A 24,969-nucleotide genomic window follows, 5' to 3' on the forward strand; every position below is an offset into this window, starting at 1 on the left:
TTGCTTATTGCTGTTTGTTTGAAATGAAAAAGTTGCATTTTAATGACTTTAATGTTTACTTAAATTTGTTGTATCAGGCAAACTGATGGGAATTTTCTGACAGTTTTTATTGTCTCTAATTGAAGACAACATACATATATATTTAGGATGGAACTTTTATAAAAAATTCTGGAGATATCTTTATTATTTTAACATCTTTCAGCATGGGCTTGGGTGATAGTACCTATCTATTTGTACATATGTCAAACAGTAATAACCATTAAACTATCACTGCAGAAACAACTTTAATACAGCATTTTTATAATAGTGTTAACCTAATATACATTCATCATGTTCACTGCCCTGAAATCTTTGCTTTGAATTGTATTTCATTTCCATCTAGTACTATGATACTAAGTCGGGGCAAAAATGTGAATTTTCTCTGAAAAGTGGGAGGTGATTTGCATAATATGCAAATTTTATGCACAATATTAACTTCAAAGTGCACCTATCATTTTCACTGACCATGGAAATAAGGGTGTGGAAACTTGATTTGTTTGAACTGGGTACTCAGATGTGAAGTTACAATGGAAATAGGTATTCCTTTTAAAGGAGGAAACTAATTTGCATATTATGGAAATTAGACTATTTTCCCATGCCAGGATTTTTAGGACTTTTAGTATGGTGTTTTGGGGTTCATTGTGAAATGCCCTACGGTGAAATAAATTCTTTTACAATTAGTTGTAGGTTCCCCCCAAAATTTGCCAGATTTACTTGACTACTTTTCAATGATCCCATGTATTAAAGGAGTTAAAAGGCATAAGTATAGCATTTTGATTGCAGTGGTAAATTCCATTGGACAGAAAAAAAAAATTCGTCTTGGCGATTCACGATTATCTCCACCACACATGATTGGATTTAGTTTTAACTTTTCAAGAGCTTCAATTGGATGCCTCCTCAAAATACCTGACAATTCTTTTAGGAGAAAATTTATGTTAATACTTTAGGGTCGTGTTTCTCTTTTTTGTGTAGAATGTGTACAATGACAGAAACTATCAGTCCATTTGTCTTGGCTACAGATAAGCTGTGGGAATAGGCTTATTCAAAGCAGATAAGAGTTTGGAACTTGTGTAACCATTTGGATGTTAATATGACCATTATTACTAGTAAAAGCAAATTATTTTCCAACACTGCATTTCAAGCCTGTCTTTAAAAAAATACTAAAATCAAATGAACATTATATACCTTGGTCATGGAATTCTTCATTTAGTACTTGTGACATGTCACTCATCCAAATATTGCCTGATGTGACAATGAACCGCTGACCTGCAGTACAGAATAAAACAAAAACTTCCATTTCTTTGAACTAGTTATTCAGATACCAAACTGTGTAAATATTTGTCCTTGGTTGAATTTTATAAAAAAATGAATGTTTGAGTGCAATGGTAAGATCAAGAGCTACTACATTCATTTGCAACAGAACATAGGGCTTTTCCGCATATCTAAATTTGACAAGGGGTCTTTTGTTTGGTGGGGCTCGGACTGGCGTGCTCTCCGTGATCCCGAGGGATGTCCGCAGCGCAGAACAGTTGGTCAATTTCGCGATACTGCCTAACCCAGTTCTCCACTTGAGTCCGGCACGCTGTCCCGAGGACGGCCAGAATATCCTGGCTGAAATGTCGAGTTAACACTCATTGGTTCTTCTAAGAACCACACCTCTTCCAAAGAGATTGATTCCATGGTGTACCCGCAAACCTTCATGTTATGTAACTTGCACCATGCAAAGTTTCAAATCTTCCTTACCTGGTGCTTCAGGATGTGTCATGGCAGCAATGTGACTTGCTGCAACATCTCGGACATCTGCCACGCTGAAGTTCATTTTGGGAATAAGGGGTGGGTCCCTACACATCAGTCTTTTTACTACCTCCATACTGGTACAGCTGGTGCCAGAAATGACTGGACCCATGACATATCCTGGATTAATCACAGCCAGCTCAAAAGTTGGATCACCTGCAAATAAACAATAACTACAGTGTAAAAAATTCAGAGACACAAACACATATGAAATGCATTTAAATAGTCAATTCTGACACAACCTAGTTTCCATATGGTTATTCAACACTTACAGCTTACAAGATGTCAAGATACAGAGGAGTCAATGAAAAAGACAGTATGTGATGTCATGTGACGAAATAGAGACATAAATGACATCCAGAAAATTTGGGGATTTATTATTTTTTGGGGGGGGAGGGACAATTTTTGTGTGTGTGAGGTGCTCTTTTAGGGGATTATTGTTTAATTGGTATTTTGACTCGGGGTATTTCTTCTTCTTCTTATTCTTACTTTTATAGGTTTATTTATTTCACATTAGGTGGCCAACTGCAGCCAAAAAGGCTACATTGCTGCAACAGTAACATTACAATTAAAAGTCCAAAAAACAAATAGGAGATTTAATAAAAAAAAAATGAAAATGATGCTAAAACTTATTGTAAAACCCATATAAAACGAAATAAATGTACCTAAAAACACACACAAATAAATATAAATATAGACACACACAAAAAACACGAACACGACACAAATATTACACTAATACTGAATCAAAGGACGGGGAGAGGGTGTTGGGGACATGAGAAGGGGAGGGGGTGGAAAAAGGGAGGGGAAGTGACAGGGAGGGGTAGGGGAAATCAATGCCAACAGAGAGGTAATGTATGACAGCGGGCTGTATTTGTACCGATTAGTTGTGCACCTGACCATTGACAGACTAGCAAGCCATCTAGCAAGGCAACAGCATATTGTACATACACATGTACATTGTAAGTAGAGCTTATCTGTCTGTTTGCCAACAGGACAGATGGCTTTTTCGCATTCTTTTATACATTTGAACGACTACGGCATCATCACATCAAGTCATTTTGCGTATATAACACCCCTCTTTTAAGTTATCTACAAAGTTTCAACCTGATAGAACATGTACTTCAGGAGATATTGATTTTAATGTCACGTGACTTGTCTCCTGATTTCATCACCATCACATCACGTCAAAAATCCTCTAAAGCACTCCCTTTTCAAGATATCTGGAAGATTTGAACCCGATCGGCCATCTACTTTGGGAGATATACGGCTTTAAAGAGTTCAACTTTAATGTTACATGACTTGTCTCTTCATGATGTCATCATCACATAAGGTCAATTTTCCTCTAAAGCACTCTCTATTCAAGATATCTGCAAGATTTGAACCCAATCGGACATGTACTTCAGGAGATACAGGGCCTTAAAGAGTGTATTCTCCGTTCCTGTTAGTCTGCAAACCCCGCCTTATTTGCATAATCATAAGTATGCATTGTCACTCTAAAAAACCGAAATTCTTTAATAATATCTAACATTACAGTAATTGATTGCACATTTCACATTTTCTGTGTACAAAATTTAAGAAAAAAATTGCAGGACAACACTAGACGACATCTGTTGCACTATCCTGAACATTTTGGCGCAAAAATGAATTTCACTTTGGATAACTGTGACTAGAAGTTGTACTGTATGATATACACTTCAAAAGTACACAAATGATATGGTCATTGTGCGTAGTACGATGCAAAGTACGAAGTACGATGTACGGTACATCGAGTCAATTCCATATCACACGCCAGAGTGGGCCGAGTGCCGTTTTGGGCGCTAAATTTGCACAAACTATAGACTGATACCAAACTACGGGCATTCGATACATGAATCATAAAGTAAGAGTACTCCAGACAAGTGCTTTTATTCTTTATTCACAAAATTCCCTGAAGTTGAAAATATTGTAAAAATAATGTACAGATTGTAAAATCATGATTGAAGAACAAAATTGTAAAAATTACGCTTAAATAAAATAAATGTTGGCATCTCATGTGTGAAACCTTAGCACACGTATTGCACCCTCTGGCAAAGTATGTACTTGTAGTGGCTCTATGGGAAAGACGAGCACTCTTAAAGTTACATGTGTGCTCTGTCTTGGCATGGGTCCAATTTATGCTGACACAAATTTCATGCATTAGCCTAAATTAACAAACCAATTGACGGTATTTCAGCAAACCAAGATAAAGAACCAGAAGATAGAAGTCTGTAACAAACACACAAATGCTATGTACCTGTCCATGTGCTTACCTCTGGATTTTAATTCCTCCACGAAACTCCATGCTGCTTTTTCTGCCAGCATCTTACTTTTGGAATAGGGATCCAAAACATCAACATCAGGCCAATCAGATTCACATGCTGCCTTCTCTGAAACCTTGCTGAAATCTAATACAAGCAAACATAAACAGATCAATAATTTTTACTAGGTATGTACTTTTTGAAATTTTACAATGGGTAGGCCATATGGTGTACATGTATGCAGGGCCATGTTCCATCGAGGCCCTGCATAGAGTAAATGTTATAAATTATAGTAGGAAGTAAAATTCACAGGCTAAAAGCATCAGTTGATGAAATAGACTAAGAATAAAGTACATGATTTTACATTCTAATTTGACTACATCCAGGGGTTTCAAATGCTCAGTTATTGAGGCAAATTATTTTACACAGTCACTCTGCTCAGAGTGAAATTTGTGGCATATTCTTTGGGCAACAGGCACTTAAGCCTTAAAAGAGCTGCAATCATTCAGACCATCTCATCCCCTGGGGGATGGGGGAAATGAATTTTGTCACCTAAGAACACAGCTGTACCATACTTTATTTTCCTAAAATTGTGTGCATGTCATTGAAAACTCATTTTCAATACAAATGTGAAGTTTAACTTCATCTCTTGTTGCTGTGGAACCCCATTTCGAGCAGAGCTGGGGGGTCCTAAATGGGACAAAAGAGCTGGTCCATGTAACAAACGACAGTACTCGGAACAAAAGACCTGCTGCTGGGAATTGCCATCATTTTTCATGCATTTTTCAAAGGTAATCCATCACTATTTTTAAGCAATATACCATTTTGGGCATAGCGCGCCTGCGGATTTGCACCACGGACAAAAGTGTTCCAGGGCCCCATTAATGAGCGACACAGCACTGCTGCATGCTAATGCAGCCGCGTTTCAAAAGACACCACTTGCATTCACAGGGGACAAAGGAAACTATGCAACACCTCATAATTCTGGGCTTTCTTTACAGGGCGGCGCGCCTGGCTGAAATATTCAGGAGTCAATGAAGGTTACCTGTCAGGTTAGAGTAGCCACCAAACAGTCATTTGTGTAGGTGTAAATGTCCATTAAATGAAATGCTGATTTTTTGAAGAATTTTGAAAACTGAAAACCTTGAAAATCACCCGTATGTGCACTGCACTTTTAAACGCACCCGGCAGCATGTGGTTAAATACAGTCTGTAATTTTGTTACAATCATGTCTCAAAAAATTAATTACATCTTTTAGGAATATGAAATCATCAAACTAAACATTTCTAAACCACACTTCGATTCCATTCACTGCACCCAGAAATCAAACTGTGTTGATATCTGTTTTCATTGTTCCATAGAAATTCCCTTCTGTGGTACAGATACCATAGCTTGGGACCAGTGGAGCTTTGCTTGACTGTGGGGCTGCAATGATGGCATCATTGTCATTTGACCAAAAATAGTGCAGCAAAAGGTTTTCCATGCCACAATATGTGGTTGCCAAGAGACTACTTTCGTGAAATTCTATTGTCAGATACAGCCATCTTCCTCTTCAAGCCTCCAGTTATTCAATTTCAAGTTGAAGTACTGTGTATCTTAATGAAGGTTTCAATGTACTTTATTTCAACAAGGTCTGCATCAGTGTACTGTATATGTTTAAAGAACACTCACTTTAACGTTAATGACTTTTATTCACTTAACATCTATTTCCACATCACAGAATGGAATCTACATATATATTTTTCTGTTACGCATTTCAACTGCCTCTAAGAGTCTGGAATCACCTTGAAATAAGCTTATAGAATGTGATTTTTGCATGAAAAATAAATGCTCTCCCTTATTTTTCACATGTTACATCTAAAAAAAAAAAGAAATAGACCAATTAATTTTGGATTTTTGCCCTGCCCAACATGTATTGTAACAACGTATAGTCAGCGTTTACCCCCGAAGGCTTGTGAGAAAAAAATACCACAAGCGTACTCAAGTGAGACCTGAAACCATGACTTCCTGCTTTATATGCAGACGTCTTAACCACTCGACCACTGAGCTTCCCAGTGTCAGCTGGCTGGTTGGAGTCAGATGCAGCAGTGAACAACTATTTCCAATACCTCTGACTTTAACCAGCCAGCCGACACCACAAGAGCAGTGGCTGAGTGGTTAAGACATCTGCAATGGGTTCGAGTCCCACTTGAGTACTGTAGCGGTCTCCAGCGACGGAGCCTCGGGCGTGCCTTTGGTCGACCCGACGAGCGGCTGTAGAGGCGACCAGGGGGGCAGGTCCGTTTGGAGGCAGTCTACCGCCAGGCGCCGAAGCCTAACAAGTTGCACCCACGGGTCTGGTCTTGGGGGCTGGCAGAAAGGGGGCCGGTACCGTGGGTTACTGGTACTGGGGGATTTCCTGGACGAACTCAATAAAGACTCTGGTTGGCTTCAAATTTGATTGGTTGATTATTTTAATATTGGCACTCTCTTAAACAGGAGACTCCTAAATAGGCAACTCCTAATTAGGCGGCTTGTGGATTTGCAAATTGTTTACACCACCTACGTCTTGACTTGCACTGTTTACTGCTGAATTACATAAAAGATGACCATAAAAGAGATGTGAGTGCTTATCAGGACTAATTACAATAACTGAATGAAGTCGCACTAACCTAGTGCCCAGTAATCACTCTCCAGCACAGCGTTCTGCTCTGACAGCCAAACCAAGCAGCAGTACGAACTCGTCACGCACAAATATGACCGAACAACAGAAAGACAGGAAAGACCGCGAGTAGCTCGCGCGCATTCCTTATATACCCATGCGCGGGTTATGATTATGGGATATAAATGCTTAACTGCAAATAATTAAAGAGGGCGCTCTAACCACCCCACTATTTCGCTACAGTACGCTTGTGGTTTTTTCACAAGTCTTCAGGGCCAAACACTGAGTATACAGTGTTATAATACACCTTGGGCAGGGAAAAAAATCCAAAACTAACATCTCTCAAGCGCTAATCCATCCTTGGAAAAATAGACTGTCCAAATAATGGATCCAATATTGAAAATTCAGGTGTTCCACACATCCCCCAGTCTGTGGAGGTGAGGTGAAGTCTTCCCCCACATGCATGTTGGACGAGTCTGCTGACGAATACCTACCCAAACAGTCAATACATGTGCAATTTCCCATGGGCCTGTAACCCGTGGTTCAGCTTCAAGTGGCAGGAACCAACTATTCATTCAAATCCTTTTTGGATGTAAGGTTAATGTCTCCACTCAAGATTTAAGAAATCATATGGGTATAAAACATTTACAGAATCAAAACAAGTACCACTGTCAGCATACACTGAAATTTCAATAAGAATTACAAATAAAATTTGAAAGTGCAAGTGATTGCTAAAGAGATTAGACACATAGGAGAGATAGCAGAGATAGGAGGGATAGCAGAGATAGGAGAGATAGGAGGGATAGGAGAGAGGGGAGGGATAGGAGAGAAAGCCGAGATAGGAGGATAGGAGGGATAGGAGAGATAGGAGGGATAGGAGGGATAGGAGGGATAGGAGAGATAGGAGAGATAGGAGGGATAGGAGAGATAGGAGAGAAAGCAGAGATAGGAGGGATAGGAGGGATAGGAGAGATAGGAGGGATAGGAGAGATAGGAGGGATAGGAGAGATAGGAGAGATAGGAGGGATAGGAGGGATAGGAGAGATAGGAGAGATAGGAGAGAGGGGAGGGATAGGAGGGATAGGAGGGATAGGAGAGAGGGGAGGGATAGGAGAGATAGGAGGGATAGGAGAGATAGGAGAGATAGGAGGGATAGGAGGGATAGGAGGGATAGGAGAGAGGGGAGGGATAGGAGAGATAGGAGGGATAGGAGAGATAGGAGAGATAGGAGGGATAGGAGAGATAGGAGGGATAGGAGAGATAGGAGAGATAGGAGGGATAGGAGGGATAGGAGAGATAGGAGGGAAAGGAGAGATAGGAGGGATAGGAGGGATAGGAGAGATAGGAGGGATAGGAGGGATAGGAGAGATAGGAGGGAAAGGAGAGATAGGAAGGATAGGATAGGAGAGATAGGAGGGATAGGAGAGATAGGAGGGATAGGAGAGATAGGAGGGATAGGAGAGATAGGAGGGAAAGGAGAGATAGGAAGGATAGGATAGGAGAGATAGGAGGGATAGGAGGGATAGGAGAGATAGGAGAGATAGGAGGGATAGGAGAGATAGGAGGGATAGGAGAGATAGGAGAGATAGGAGAGATAGGAGAGATAGGAGGGATAGGAGAGATAGGAGAGATAGGAGAGATAGGAGGGATAGGAGGGATAGGAGAGATAGGAGGGATAGGAGGGATAGGAGGGATAGGAGAGATAGGAGAGATAGGAGGGATAGGAGAGATAGGAGGGATAGGAGAGATAGGAGGGATAGGAGGGATAGGAGAGATAGGAGAGATAGGAGGGATAGGAGAAATAGGAAGGATTTAAAGAAGAACACCCTCCGCAAGCTACTGAGGGACACTTGCTCCAAAACCGTATTCTCATGTAATAATGAATTGTACCAACAGACTGATGGTGTTTCCATGGGATCACCGCTAGGACCAGTCTTAGCCAATATATTTATGACCGAACTAGAGGAAACAATTATCCCTAAGCTTGAAGATGAAGGTATTATCAAGTTTTACACACACTTTGTTGATGACACACTTATCCTTGCTAAGCCTGTAAACTTTGACAGAATCCTGAAAGCACTGAATTCATTTCATCGGAATTTACAATTTACATTTAAATCATTTGAAGGAACTAGCACTGTTCATTTTCTTGATCTTGAATTTAACTCCTGTGAAATGGGCATTTATCGTAAGAAAACACACACTGGGCAGTATGTTCACTTTGATAGCTTCACCCCCTGGAAGCAAAAAATCTCCTGGATACGTAGTTTATTTTCCAGAGCCCATAAGATCTGCTCTCCTGGACCTCGTCTTCAACATGAACTGAACACACTTAAACGATACCTGTCCTGGAATTGGTTTCCGCAGCATACAGTCAACCGCATCTTTAAGAAACTACACCAAAACCTGTCTAAAGCCGATTCACCCCAAATAAATGAGGATGCGGACATAGCCAAAATCTGGTTATGGCTACCTTTCACTGGAAAGGTAGGCCAAAACATAGTCCATAGATACATCAACAAGATTAATCGACACCTCACTAAGAATGTCAAAATCATAATTATTTGGAAATCTAAGAAAGTGATGAATATGCTGCCAACTAAGGACCTGACTCCCAAAGAGTACCGTAGTTCTGTTGTATATAACTTTAAATGTCCATGTTGCAACAATGATTACATTGGTAAAACTGACAGATGTCTAACCAACAGAATCAAGGAACACTCAACTGGGCCCAACAGTGTAATTTTTGACCATATATCATCATGTGAAGGCTTTCACCACATCCTGGGGCTACTTAATCTTCCTATTCTTCTGGATACGGGCAAACAAGACAATTTTCAATTTTCCACCTACCAGTCATTGATACTTAGCAACACTAGCGTTATTGATTATTCTACACATTGGCTGGAATTGTTATTTAAGGAAGCTTTAGCCATCAGTCGCTACAAGCCATCTCTAAACACTGGATTAAGGGCCTCCAAAGAGCTTGCTTTGTTTGGCTAACTCTGTTTATGGGATGATTCAACACCTCACTTCTCCTTTGTTACATGTATCTTACTGCTGGCCTCCTAACACCTTGTTACCACTGGTTTATAAGATGATGCTGTCTGTGAGCCATTCAATTCTTTGTTTACTGTTTAGACTCTCTGATTGGCCAATTACTCCCCCTCTGACTCATGTTATAAGGTTACAACTGCATGGCTTATCTCATTCCTGAAGATGTTCTGAATAAAGAACGAAATATTGAATCAAACATGGCTTTCATTGGTCTTTATGGAGTCTGCATAATATTGAGAAGACCGATTACATCGGCATAGTCTGGGCTTTAGTAAGGACAAACATTATAAAAGTATACAATTTTTATGTTTAATGTGTTTTATCATTGTATTTTATTCAAGAAAAAAATTGTTTCAATAATTTTTTTTTCAAGTCACAAATTTAAAAAAAATTGATGGCGGACACCAACAGTTTGGGTAAATTTTTGAATGAAGCACTGAATATTAATTTCTTTTTTTACTTGAGGAGACATTAACACTAGGTCTTTCATAAATAATTCACAATACTGACACTCATCCCCATTTTACCACATAAAAATCACTTCAAATCTCCATGAGCTGCCAAATTATGTACATGTAGTTGTCCCAACTTCATGGAGTGATGCATGTACACAACAGTAGTATAAATAGTATAAATAATGGTAACAAAGTGGACCTAAAGTTGCCCTGCGGCAGAGCACTCTGTATTCTGACATAGTATGCATCATGTTCAAAAAGTGAACAGATTCTCAATAGAATGGAACGTTCACTCAAGCAAAAAACTTTTCAATTGTTGAGTCTTGCACATGTAGGGTGAAAAGTCATGAAAAATTCTGAAAACCAGACCGATCAAGAAATCCATGAAAACTGTTAAATTTGAAGCATATGCGCAAAGGAAATATGTTGTCAGGTTTTCATGACTTTTTCAAAGACAAGATATGCTACCTGTTGGTAGGAATTATTTTTGAATCAATAATAGAATGAATTAGTCAATGATGAATCAATTATATGAATTAATAAATACATAAATCAATCAATGGATCAATCAGTTGATTGATCAATGGATCGATTTATTGATCAATGAATCTACCAATCAATTTAATTTTGAAGTCTTGACACCAGGACATCTTTCACACAATGTTTAAAGTGTAGAAATTACAAAAAACACAGAGAGCCTGATTCAGAAGGTTTACAGTATGTGTGCACTTACATAATCTTGTCACAGTACACATTTCACATCTACATTGTACAAGGTACACGTACAACTCACCTGCCACTGCAACAACGGAGCTTGTCAGTACCACACGTTTGACTGTAGGTGTTTTAGCACATGCTTCAAGAACATTTTTTGTCCCATCAACTGCAGGGATGATCAACTCGCTCTCATCTTTTGGGCTACTTACAGGAAATGGACTTGCAATATGGAGGACATAACGGCAATCTTTCACAGCGCTAGAAAATAAAATACAAGGAAAAATGTATTTTATTTTCACTTTCTACATTAAATTTATATTATATAAAATTAATATTAAATCAGCTACATGTACATGCCCAGTTGTCACATTTAACCTGTTTTTTCTTTTCTTTAATCAGTCAGTTTGTTTCCACCTGAGTAAATAAGGTACCCACTGAAAAAATCTGTTTCTCTGAGTATTTTACTTCGTCATTCTTAGTTTTAGGCCTGATGAATGTTCATTTGTGCCCTAATTTCACTGCAGTGCGTTTCTCATTTAAGTGAGCACTACTTCATAAGGATGATACGTGAGTGGGCCCTGGGGCAAGTTATGTGTTGAGAAGCGATACCCTGAAAGTATTGTACCCTGAAAAATTAAGGAAATTTCACACAAACTTTCTAGGAAGCTGCGATCTGCACAAACGCTGGTGTCAAGAGTATTAAAAGCAACGTCAACCTAAAAAGCTCTCCATGCTGGTTACAAAAAAGTACTGAAATACATCAGCAAACAGACTGCTCATTTCTGAAGCTGTATAAAATCAAACAGTAAGAAAAGAGTGGGGAGTGGCCCTGTTGACGTTGATAACAAATCTAATCTACTCCCTGCTAAAAAAAAAATCTAATCGCGGCACCAACCTTCTTGGAATGATCCTGAACACCCCCCCCCCCGTTAGCAAAAGGATAAAATCGACCGAGTATTCCTTAAACCTTGCTTGCATAGACTGGTTTCCCTTATTTTCTCAGCCATTGAAACATTCCACTTAACTTTGGAAAACAGTCCAGGAAAAAAATTCACTCCACTCTACCAAACTTAAGATGTAAAGGCGACATGTATGATTATGCCCCTTTGACTGGCCACATTGTTGCTCTAGCAGTGATTGAGATCAAGGTACAAGGGGTGTCTGTCAGAGTTATCCCACCACAGAAAATGTCTTTCAATTGTAATTACAGACATAAGTGGTTATACTGGACAATGTTTGGTATTTTGCAACATGTGCAAGAGTAGTTCTAATCAGCTGATCTCTAGAGCTCACTTTGGGGAGTAGGAGTGTTTGTTAGGAATAACCAATCACCACAAATAACTGTCAGCTGTGAAAATGAATATGCGGGTCATATTCCACATTTTCCAACAACTTTCATCCGGTTAGCTTAATTGTTGATCTAGCTCACTTCGGGCGTTGGGGTGTACGTTGAGGGTAACCCACCACTAAAGATGTCTATCAGTTGTGAATATGAATAAAGTGAGTCATACTCTACGTTTTACAAAAACTTTCATTGGGTTAGCTTAATTGTTGATCTAGCTCACTTCGGGCGTTGGGGTGTATGTTGAGGGTAACCCACCACTAAAAATGTCTGTCAGTTGTGAATATGAATAAAGTGGGTAATACTTTACGTTTTACAACAACTTTCATCTGGTTAGCTAAATTGTTGATCTAGTTCACTTCGGGGGAAGGGGTGTCATACTTTACATTTTGCAATAACTTTCATCTGGTTAGAATTGTTGATCTAGCTCACTTTGAGGGTACCAGTTATGGACGTCTGCCCCCACCACCATCGAAACTGTCCGTCAATGGCACCATATGGACCCCGCGTTATGCATGCTTGGATCAATGAAGGTTTTAGGCAGTTAGCTTATGGGTTGAGCTAGCCAAATTTTTAGGTCACTAAACTGCCCTTTTCTGTCACCTCCACCATGGCTGACCCGGCGGATGTCCAAAACCTTTAATAATGGTATTATTGGCATATCATGATGTACCTAGCAACTGGTTAGCTTCTTAGTTGGGCTGACACCCCTGGGCTCCCAGGCTGGAGGGTGCGACCTCCCAAACTCTGGAAATCTGCGAACGGTGGAATGTGTCTGCAACATTTTTATGGACACCTGCAATATGTTTAGCCCTGAAGCTGATATTGTGTTTAAGGCACTACAGGACAAAGAAATGGACCAGTTGTATGATTTTTTTTTGACATTTTGACGATTGTTAATAATAGTAACCACAGCCTCGTTGTCTGACTGAATCAGTATCCTTTTCCTGGCAATCGATTTGCCCCATTGTGAGACAGCCATGACAACTGGAAAGAATTCCAACCAAACAAATGAAGCAAATGGAATGATTACTGCCCCGGACAGACTGAGGCTGATACCCCCACTAGCATATGTGAACAGTTGAAGGTCGTCAGTGAGTGCCCAGTACTGGTCCAGGACCATTGTCCTGGATGAAAGCGTCTACTAAATCCTGACATGAAGGACACTAACTAGAACTTCCCCCCCCCACCATTAGGAAATTGTCTACATAATGCCTGCCTGAGCCCACACAGCCCATTCCACAAAGGCAGAAAAGTGTTTGAAATATGCAGAGGCGCAAGTACCACCCATACAGAGTGTTTTGTCCACGAAAATCTTATCCTGAACTTTTATTCCATGTAGACAGAAGTTAGTGGGTGAATGATACATACTAGAGTAACTGCGAATGTATACCAAACTCAAGTGTTTATCAATGACATCATTGACAGAGTTTGACTCAGGCTGGGAAGGGTGTAGGATACCCAGTGTTCAAGGAGAGATTCAAGTTCTACAAACTCACTTCTAGTTTTTCCCTAATCGCAGCTAGGTTGGAAATGGTGGGTTCGAAAAGCTTGGGGCACTGGAGATGAAGCTGGATGGAGGTTGAGTGACACCGGCAGGGGCTGCAGGAAAGGTGGTGGCCACAGCCAAACTTTAAGGCGCAGGGGCCGATGGGGTGGTCACATGGGTCAAAGTTGTGGCCAAGTGGCCGCAGTGGTGGTTGACACAGGTGTAACAGTGGGGATTCTACCCATGCCTTGGTGGCCGGGATCGGGCCAACAACGGTCACTCTGGCCGGTTCCTCAACAAAAGACTGAGCCCCTTGTCATCCAGTATTTTGGGTTTCTCCAGTAAAATGTATACAAATCTATTCCCACCAGTTCTTCTGCAGAGCCTTGCCATGCCCATGCACTGTCCTGGCACGTTTTTCCTTTGTGGGCATGTCTAAAGTCTCTTCACTGTGACTGTTACATGGTCCAACAAATTAGTCCTTCTGTAAGCTCAGGCTTTGTGGCAATTATGCCCAAGGTCATCTCTTCCGACAACCCCCAGTGTGGAATTATCAAAACAAAGTAGCGTACTCGGTAAGGCTTTGTTTGCCTCAATCAATCAACCAACATTTATTTCCATAATGCCAAAAGATTCCAATGCAATACAATAGAATAAATTAAATATACATGTACATATTATACACGTTGATAGATTGGGGAGAAGCAACAAAGTCATCAGCAATTATGGGGGCATCTTTCAAAGCCAAGGGCTTATATGATGCCTTGGAGATGCCATGACAAAAACCAAAACAGAACATTTAACAGTGACAAAATAACAATTGGACAAACAAAACTACAATGTACATGGGATGAAAGTGAGCACTGAGGGATGGAAAAATAAATGAAGCCATGTAAAATGAACTCATGTGACTAGTCAATAGAAGAAAAATTAAGAGATAAAGAAGATGAAGAGCAACGCAGTACTTACATAAGCCAAGAAACAGCAAACTTACAATCACATGCAATATAAGGCAATGAAAACAGCTAAATGGCAGAGATAATGTGAAGAAATAAATTGTAGATCAATCATGAGACATTAGGCAAATATAAACATAAAATAAATTGAGAAGATCACAATTACCAAGCGATGAGATAAGTAATTCAAAGTATATGACTAAACTTGTATGACAACGGACTGAGTGACACAAGACTGAAATAAAGCAAAATTATCGAACAGTAAATTTGATTTTTACAAATGGGGAATAATATCAAAACACAAATTAAAAAAAAGATAACTGCGTCTGATAATTCATCCAGAGGAAGAAACAGAATATCGAAGTGCTTATTGTGTCCCCGCTGAGGTGCCTTTCCTGATTAAGAAATGTTAATACTCTGCTCCCGTTGGGCACTATGATGAGTTCTCTTCTTCTCGGAGTAATCAGCGATCTACAGATGCTCCATTTTCAATTTTCATTTCTCTGATGTCTGGCGAACTGCCTTAATCCTCCATGTAACATAGGACCAGACTTATGCCAATTTTATCTAGCTACATCTAGTCTTTATCAAGGTCTCCTGTTTGTCTCTTATCAGATTACATACCCTACTTTTGTATATGAAGAGAGAACTCTGTCCAGACCTCACTACAGTCGTATAAGGGGCTCTGGATGAGAATGCCATCTCTATCTTCGACTAATTTCTGTGGCATTCTTGCTGATCTACATGTACATCTGCCCTCAGCAATTGGTTCAGGGTTGGGTATGATGAACATTCCTGAGTGAGGCCAAGACATTGACCTCCAGACCCTCCTCTATATGGGAAAGACCTTTTAAAACTAGTTTGTAGACACAATAGGATCACAGAACAAATACCGAAAAATTTCTCATCCTCCTTCCCTTCCCCCTCCCAGTCCCACACACCAGTCAAATGCTGCTCTACCCTCTCCTAAACATACAGTCAATGATGGGTGGTACGGGTCCAAAGTGGACTTCTAACACTGCCTCCATTTCTTTTGGTTTTGATGCCAATGACCACAACACTTCTCAGGTTCATCCATCCCGATACTTGTTTCATTGGGTTCCTTTAACAGCAACTCATCCCCTGCCGTTTCCAACCCGGGGCTTCATCAGTGGGTCCGACTTCACATTACAGTCCACCCACAGGATTTTAAGTTCTTCTCCTTCGTCTGCAACAGAGGAGCCTCTGCAGTTTGGCCCTGTCACTCTATCAATGTCCTCACCTGATTGCCAAAATTTTTGCCACCTACCCCTCAGGTAGTCATTCCCACAATCGAATACTGTGACGATTGGCTCACTGTCAGCAGATGTCCCGATGAGGCTGGAGCTTACCCTGGCATCATATACAATCTTGTTGGCCGTCCGGGAAAAGTGATCACATGAATCCTACCCTTACCTATTCTCTGATGCAACTATGTACAATTCTTGACTACCCCCCAGGCTACATTTAACTTGCATTCGTACCGGCTATTGTTACTTTTCGTCAGGTTGTGGACCTTGGGCCCCCTCTGTAGCTGATGGCCACACCGCTGAGAGCGAATTGGTGTGTATCTAGTTCTGGCATTTGGCTTTCCCTCCTAAACCCAGACTCTCTCCTTCCAGCCTCCGGATCTTTGTTCTGGCAGTCCGGTTGTTGGCAACCTCCTCCTACGATAAACTCTAGTGTCCTGTCTGCATACTGAAGTGGTACCTTAACCACTTCGGACCGGGGCATTTTTCAACGTTGAGGATGCTGGGCCGGCATGACTATCATTTTTTTCTGTTTTCAAAATCCTTCAACAATTCATCATTCCATTTAACAGTCGTTTATAGCCGCACGGAGTAATCTTCAGGCACTACTCTAAGTTGACAGGTGACCTTCATTGACACCCGAATATTTCAGCCAGGCCTGCAGCCTTGTAAACAGAGCCCAGATTGTGCGGTGTCACACAGCTGTCTTTTGTTCACGAACCTGGCTCAGTGCACTGCTGACCTCTTTTCAATAGGGGCCAGATTAGCATGCAGCGGTGCTGTGTGGCTCATCGCTGCGGTGGTGGAGAGCTTTTGTCCCCGGTGGTAATCCGCTTGCTCTAAATACCCCAAACCCTGGTATACGGTTTCAAAATAATGCTGGATTATCACCACTTTTGAGAGTGAAAAATGCCGGTCATGCCCAGCAGCCTGGTCTTTTGTTCGGAGTACGGTCTTTTGTTACAGGGCCCTGTTTCCTTTGTCCGAGTTCGGAGACCCCGGCCACACATATAAACCATACGGCTCCGATCCCGGAGTCCCCGGCTGGTAGTGGTTAATGGGGTGAAGGACATCTGAAGACCAGTCTCACAGCCTTTTTACATCCGCCAAACTTGCCTGACTTCCGCAGACAAGTTTGCAAGCCATACTGATGAATAGTCGTCTTCCACTGTAGGCGCTGGTAGTAGGCAGACCACCAAAGGACTTCAGAGCATGGGAACTGGGGGTGAATGTCTGCCGCCCAGACTCAGCTAGCAGGAGAGTAGGCTTACTCGCCTTGAGTGCAGCGCCACTCTGCACTAATAGTGACTGCAATGTGATATGGTGGTGGCAGGGGGATCTGAGCATTTGCCCAGTGCCTGAAAGTGAGGCTGTGGGCCATGCTGTGCTGTAGACTCGCCTGTGGCGGAAGGAGTGGAGCACGGCAAACCCACTGTGGAGCCTGTTGCCTGCTTGGAGAGAGTAGACTGGCCCAATTTCCGGGCGGAAAAAGCGAAGCGAGCAGAAGCTGGTCAGGAATAGTGTTGTGGCACAGTACGTTCAACCCGATCTGTAGACATGCAGAGTGAATGCCAGTGATCAGGGGCAGTGCTGCTGCACAGCACTCTCAACCCAATCAGTAGGTACAGTATACGGAGTAGCCGTCAGTGATCAAGGGCAGTGTTGTGGTGGTTACATGCTCAACCCGATCAGCAGGTAGATGGAGTGGCCGTCAGTGATCAAGGGCAGTGTTGTGGTGGTTACATGCTCAACCCGATCAGCAGGTAGATGGAGTGGCCGTCAGTGATCAAGGGCAGTGTTGTGGTGGTTACATGCTCAACCCGATCAGCAGGTAGATGGAGTGGCCGTCAGTGATCAAGGGCAGTGTTGTGGTGGTTACATGCTCAACCCGATCAGCAGGTAGATGGAGTGGCCGTCAGTGATCAAGGGCAGTGTTGTGGTGGTTACATGCTCAACCCGATCAATCCAAGCAGTGGACGTCAGTAATCAAGGGTACTGTTGCAGTACAGCACGCTCAGCCCAATCGGTAGGTAGATGCAGTAGTCATCAGTGATTAAGGGTAATGTTGCGGCATAGCACGCTCAACTTGATCAATTCAGATAAAGGTCTGGGGTAGTGTTGCGGCATAGCATGCTCAACTCCGGCCTAGGTTCTCGGATAATGCACAAAGAAGCGGGGCAGTCCGCAAGGCCCCGCTCCACGGCCAGACCCATACAGCGGAACGCGATGGGCCGTTATTGTTAAAATGCAAGCACCACATCGAGAACAAAAGGCTACCTGTCGGCCCCGTTCAACGGCCATACACAACACAATACAACAGTAGGTCACACCCAAACCTGTAGATGAAGCATGGAAAAAGAGGCAGAAAAAGAGGCAGAAAATAGCGGCAAAAATACAAAATACAATAATAGGCGCTCTTACCGATAGATTAGAAATCACTCTATATTCATAGTTCGAAATCAAGTTCACAAACGCAAAGGGTTACAGAACTAAAAACTCTGAAAGGGCCATAAAGACATGTCCATAAACAATAGGCGCTGAGAAAAAAGGACAAACATGGTAGTGGGACTGCAGTGCATTGTGAAGGGTCAAAGGGCAGTATGTATAATCAAGTCTTTTCAGAGAATTATGATATGCACATGGGAAATTTGCATATGTAAGCTGGGCAAAGGCATGTGAATGCAGGAGACTTGGAAAATTTTTTCACACTTCTTCTCTTCCCAGGGAATTCATTTTCATTTCACAAATTGTGAAAAACTGTGCCACAAGTGGGAAAAAATATTCACACCTTTTCACACAAGTGGGAAAATATTTTCACAGACACAAGGCAACTTGCCCTTTCAAAAGATCTGGCCCTCTCTGCAACCAGGACTCCAATGTTAATGTACATGTATACCCCAGGGAAGGCGTCCTTATCTACATGTACTATCAATTACGCCATTCATTAACACACTGCAAGTGGCCAGTCCGACCTTCTGCCAGATTTGCTTTTCCAGAACTGCTACACGCCACCAACGTGTGGACTATCTTATTTCATGCATATACACAATAGAACATTATACATGGTGTGTATGTGCCATGGTTTGACTTAATACATACATGTACTATACCTTTACTGCACAGCAATGCACAGTCCATTGAGTATGTGTCCACGATACTGGCCTGACCTAAAGGCGATATATTTCTATGTATCTTGCTGGAGAAACTCGACTATAAAAATTTGATAATCATGGCTTTAAAGGATTATTTTAAAGGAAGTTCCCATTGAGTTTTAAATGTAGTCTCCTCTCACAGAAAAGCATATTGACTGAATGGAATGAATTGAAAAAAGACACAAAATGCTAGCAGGCAACCGAGTGGAGGCCTTTTCTGTAAGTTGGTGCACAGATTTTAAAGAAAAAATTTTGAGGACAGAGAAAAGTATTTTTTGTATCGGAAATTGTTCTTCAGTGGATCTCAGATTTTTTTTAATAAAAAGCATTTTTTTTTCATTTTCGAATCTGAAAGGTCAACTGATATGAGTCTTTCCCTTAACCCACAACCAATCATGCTGACCCTGGTTCCTCGTTATGTACAGCATCCGGGAGCACTTGTAAAGTCCAGCACCCAACAGACGGAAGTATCGCCTACTGACGAGTTGAACTTGAAGTATTCCTCCCGATGATCATCATGTGAGCAAAGCAGGGTTATGTTGAACCTACAGATAACTGGCTGCAGACTTAAAGCTTAGGCCTCTGATAATGCACGTCGGCAAGAATGAAAATGAACTAAAATATAGGCCTTTTAAAACAAAATCAACTGTTTTGATTCTGGACTTTACAAGGTGTCCGTGGGCGATTACACAGCAGCTCAAATGTTAATAAAATAAAAACAAATAAGCTACCAAAATTTCTTAATATCGTTTGTGTCCAACAAAGTGTGAAAACTCACAAAGGCAATTAATGTGTATGAAATAGACGGTGGGAATGTTTTCTTCCTCCATAAATGGACAAAACATCGATATGGTTGCATAAAAGACATTCTGGAGTATCTCCATAGAGATCATTTTGTTGAAGAAGCATTCTGACAGCGGAATTTAGTGCATACCTTTATCTACCTTCTCAATTATGGAGCAGAACTCTGACGGCGAGGTTTAGTGCACACTTTGATCCCTTCTCCCAATAAGAGGACAGAATTCAGACAACAAAGTTTAGAGTATACTATGATCCGCCCTCCCTAAAAAGGGGCAACTGACAAGAAGTTCAGTGCATACTATGATCCGCCCTCCCAATAAGGGGGCAGAATTCCAACAACAAAGTTTAGTGCATATTATGATCTGCCCTCCCAATAATGGGGCAGAATTTTGACTATGATCCACCCTCCCAATAGGGGGGGCAGAATTCCAACAACGAAGTTCAGTGTATACTATGATCCACCCTCCCAATAGGGGGGGGGGCAGAATTCCAACAACGAAGTTCAGTGTATACTATGATCCACCCTCCCAATAGGGGGGGGGCAGAATTCCAACAACGAAGTTCAGTGTATACTATGATCCACCCTCCCAATAGGGGGGGCAGAATTCCAACAACGAAGTTCAGTGTATACTATGATCCACCCTCCCAATAGGGGGGGGGCAGAATTCCAACAACGAAGTTCAGTGTATACTATGATCCACCCTCCCAGTAACATGGCAAAATTCCAACAACGAAGTTACTGTACTTTGATCCTTCATTCACACCCAATGTATTTGTTAATGTCAGCGACATCTACATCTGCGAGAAAATATAGTCCGACTTTGATTTCGTGCTCAATGACCTACATGTATGTCAGTTATATTCATTGAGATTTTACATGTACGAATGATTAAAGTTAGAATGTGAACACAGACAAGCACCAATTTTTTGTATACTTCAGTTTCATTTTATGATATATCCCGTGAAACACCTTCTATGGCATAGTATTATTCATGCACTTGCAACGCGGCTTACACGCATGCGTGCTGAGTAAGTTGTGGCCCACACAAACGACTCCACAACTCAAAGATTTAAAATAACTCAGACGTTCGAGCACCGATTTGAGCAATCAAAACGGGAAAATGTGGTTTCATAACTGGTCAAAATGGAATGCTACACTAGTTTTGAGCATACAGTTATAATTTGAAACTGGACGTGTGTTGAGAAAACTTTTGGCAAAGCCCAATCGCCGCCTGGTCAAGCCAAAGTCAAACCCCGTCTGCGGTTTAGTGCCAAGCTTGTAACAAAATCCCAAGGGCGATAACAGTAGCTCATAAAACATCCTCAAAATCCTGGTTTTACCTGCCAGACAACCTGAGTTCAGGCTGCTGAACTTGGGTCTTCTGGTAAATGAGAATTCACGGCATAGGATATAAAGTAGCTGTTAGAAAGCCTGAGATCACACCCTGGAGTGTAGCAAAAATATCCATTTTTGGAGGTACTGGTACACTTTTGCCCCGAAGCTTTGGGGATACAATATTTTTATTTTGGGGCATACACCGCTCCAGTGTGGTAAAGCCTCATATATGTGCAGCTGAATTTATCTTTTTGACAATGTAATTTGAACTTTGTTTGGGGGCTCTTTGACAGAATTTAGGCAGGCCTTCAGTCAACCCGAGTTGCCACCCAGGCCTACCAGTACCAGAGGATATCAGGTGGTTACCAAGAACTGAACACTCCCACCAAAGCACCAAGTCTTGAATGTCAAGAGAGACCAGGATCGTCAAGGGAGACCAAGACCATCAAGGGATACCAGTATCAAATTGGAGGACTGGGAATGTCAAAACTGAGATATCTCCAATGAAGACTGTTGCCATTTTGGATCTGGCCACCAGTGGAAGTGACACCGCAAGTGCATGTGCCTTCAATACAGACTCTTGCATCCTGCACTGAGATCTCGCATTTGTGCCATCAGCCCCGAGGTTCATGAAACTGGGCCCTTTACGTATTTTATATCACTGGCACCTTTACGATTTCATTTGCATTTATTAGCCCAGTACTGACTACTCCGTGCATAAGCATATATGTAATTTAAAGTATACATGTATGTACATACAGTATACATACCGTACCTTATCCAACTTTCTTGATTCATCAAATCAGCCTCCACAAGCTCCAATGGGGACCTGGAGTTCACGCACATGCTCTTCAAATGCTTCACTTTAGTCTCATTGGAGAGACTTCTGACAGTTCCCCTTACATTATATTCAGTCTGAAGAAGCTGCTGAACAACATGAGATGCAACAAAGCCTGAAGCACCGGTAACCAACACTCCTGAAAACAAATTACACACACATACATGTAAACACATTCCGAAATTTGTACCCTAGTGGAGTCATGGCTTTGTTCCCCAGTACTAATTTGGTCATGTGTGAAACAATGTTTTCAAAATGCTCCCATTTCAACATGAATCACTCTCCTGGACTGAAATTTTAACCGAATGTCCCTTATATGAAACACACAGACAGATTCTTAAAAATTTAAAATTTCTCCTTTTTAGGCAATTTCCAAATATCAGTTTTGTGAAATCCTTGTGGAGACCTATTCACCTTTAGAAATTCCTTGTGGGGACCTACATGTATTCAACCCATTCTTCTGGGTCTCCACAAGGCACCATATTTTGGCACACGTGTGAATCTCCTACAGAGAGATCAAAAAAACTTTTCATCTCTTTTCCAAGCTTAGCTATTTTCGTGATATTGTGTCACATTCTGCATTGTCTGGCACAGATTGCATTTAACTGTGATATGCAATTAATGTACATGTACGTGTACAAAAACAAGTCAGAGAGGCATGTGACTCTTGCCAACAACGGTCAAACAACTTTCAAAGTGGGGGGGAGAGACCATCAGGCATCAGCTACTGAAGAACTTGCCAAAGTGGACGGGGATGGACAGTGGCATATCCAGTAGAGATTGTCAATCCCCCTCCCCAAGACATATTTTTGAGCCAGGCTTTTGATACTATCATGCTGAATAAGCCCAAAGCCGGGCATACATTTGCTTTTGAATTGCCCCCCAAACCAAAAGGTGGAAATGCTGCAAAGTGAGGGGAGGGCATTACACCAAAGTAGAAATAGTGCCCCCTCACCGGTGACTCTCACATGTACATGGTACATGTAGATGTACACATGCACATACCAGTATGGAGATGACAGAATATCTGCACGCATAGTAAGTTGAAAGTCCAAAATATGGAGGGCCTGACATTTTGATCCTAGCAGAATCTTTCTCAAAGGCAAAATGACAAGTGGACATGACAAACAAGCAAGCAGGGAATCAAGCAAGCATGGATGAATGCAAGAGGACAAAAGGAAAGGTCAAGAAAGCTGCAGGCTGGATAAAGGGGTCTGCATGAAAGGCCTGGTTGAACAACAAAGGAATGTATGGTAGGAAGAGATCAAAGAAAAAATACAAAGGATGGAACTGGACCCCAAGTGGGAGGGGGTATAATCTGCAGACAAAAGAGAGGGAAAGAAAAGAGTGTTAATAGTAGTTTCCCTCTTGGATGTTCAGGCCATGGGGTTGTATGGTGAAGAGGCGTTTGATCCAAAGCTGCTCCCGGTTGAAGCGAACAGCATCTTTACGGAACCCAACAGTGCGTTCCCACTTGAATTGGGAAAAGGTAGATCTTGATCCGGCATTTTGGTGTGATCATTATCTTACCACAACGAAACCGCAAGTCACGTTCCCACTCACGCTTGATCCATCTTTTCGGACGGAAATGTCGAGCCCGAAAGGTCACTTAGTTCAGTATTGCACATGTGCTAGCTTGCCGAGTGCGCGTGATCTGTGGCAGTGTTGCATGCTGGGGAGGCATGCGTGTGACCCTTGTAGCATTTTGGGCGTGGAGTTCTACCGACGTGACAACCTTAAATCAGACCAAATGTTCAGTCTTGTAAATTGTCTCTTCAAACTTTGTTTCTGTTTTTGATACTCTGTTACACAATGTGGGCTATACACTAACACGGAATTAGTTTTGATGGAAAGCAAGTGAAATTACACAAATGAAAAAGGTTAAGAAACGGACGAAAGTGCAACGAAAATTGTGAAAGGGCTTGGTTCACATCGCGGCATGCATGCATCGCGCACGTGTGGTGACACATTTTGCTAGCCCGTAGTTCAGCAGTTATTTATTGTGCATGCTGTGCACGTTAAAAATTTCACATGAGCTACGAGCCAAAAAACATTTCTTTGTTCATTAGACTGCAAAAGTTTTGCGCCACTCGTACATGGAAGGCGCATGTTGACAGGTCAAATTGCCGGATCAGATCCATCTTTTGCATTCCCATCTGATCATGATCCGCCATTTGCAGATCTGATCCACTACCTGGGGGATCTGATCCGGCAATTTGGCAAAAAGTGGATCAGAACCCTAAAGTGGTGGATCAAGACGGAACGCGGTGTTAGAGATTCTATGCCCTGTAAGATCATGTCAGACATAGAATGATCAGGAAAGTTAAAGTGGTGGCCTACAGGGGTACCTAGTCATTTGGTGTTGACCATGGATCTATGGCCATAGAAACGCTTTTTGAAAGTGTTCTTAGTCTGTCCAACATAATGAACACTGCAAGAGATAAGATGTATGACATGAGAAGAGCTACAAGTGATAGTGCCTTTGGTTCTGTGGGTGGTACCGGAGGATTGTCCAAAGAACGTACATGTACATGTATCTGATTCCAGGACATGGTTCTGGCAAACAACACATCTGTTAGAATCACACTTGAACATGCCTTGCTGGGAGGGGAAGGGTATCCAAAGGGGGCACCTCTGCCCCGAACAATAAGGTCCTGTAGGTTGTGGGGATGCCTGTGGAGGTCTGAGATGGCACTGGCTAGGCAGTCTGAAGTGTGGAGGATATGATGATTGTCGATTATTTTGCGGAGGGGAGGAAGATGAGGATGGAGAGTGGTGACCAAGAGAACCGTGGAGGCTGTTTCT

General features: G+C 41.8%; 1 protein-coding gene across 2 annotated transcripts in view; it reads right to left on the reverse strand.

Moving 5' to 3' along the window:
- The window catches only part of LOC110975728 (uncharacterized), a 58,008-nt gene that overhangs the window by 20,760 nt on the left and 12,279 nt on the right, over positions 1 to 24,969 (reverse strand). For both annotated transcript variants that reach the window (XM_022228458.2, XM_022228459.2), the window contains exons 2-6: positions 22,102 to 22,303; positions 11,059 to 11,240; positions 4,125 to 4,259; positions 1,783 to 1,989; positions 1,225 to 1,305 (exon numbers count right to left, since the gene is read on the reverse strand). In XM_022228458.2, coding sequence (XP_022084150.2) covers positions 1,225 to 1,305; positions 1,783 to 1,989; positions 4,125 to 4,259; positions 11,059 to 11,240; positions 22,102 to 22,303 — 807 coding nt within the window. The remainder of the gene's footprint in view (positions 1 to 1,224; positions 1,306 to 1,782; positions 1,990 to 4,124; positions 4,260 to 11,058; positions 11,241 to 22,101; positions 22,304 to 24,969) is intronic.

This window comes from Acanthaster planci, linkage group LG14 (assembly GCF_054643075.1).
Source record: "Acanthaster planci isolate LZ-2023a linkage group LG14, COTS_SCS, whole genome shotgun sequence".
Lineage (NCBI taxonomy): Eukaryota > Metazoa > Echinodermata > Asteroidea > Valvatida > Acanthasteridae > Acanthaster > Acanthaster planci.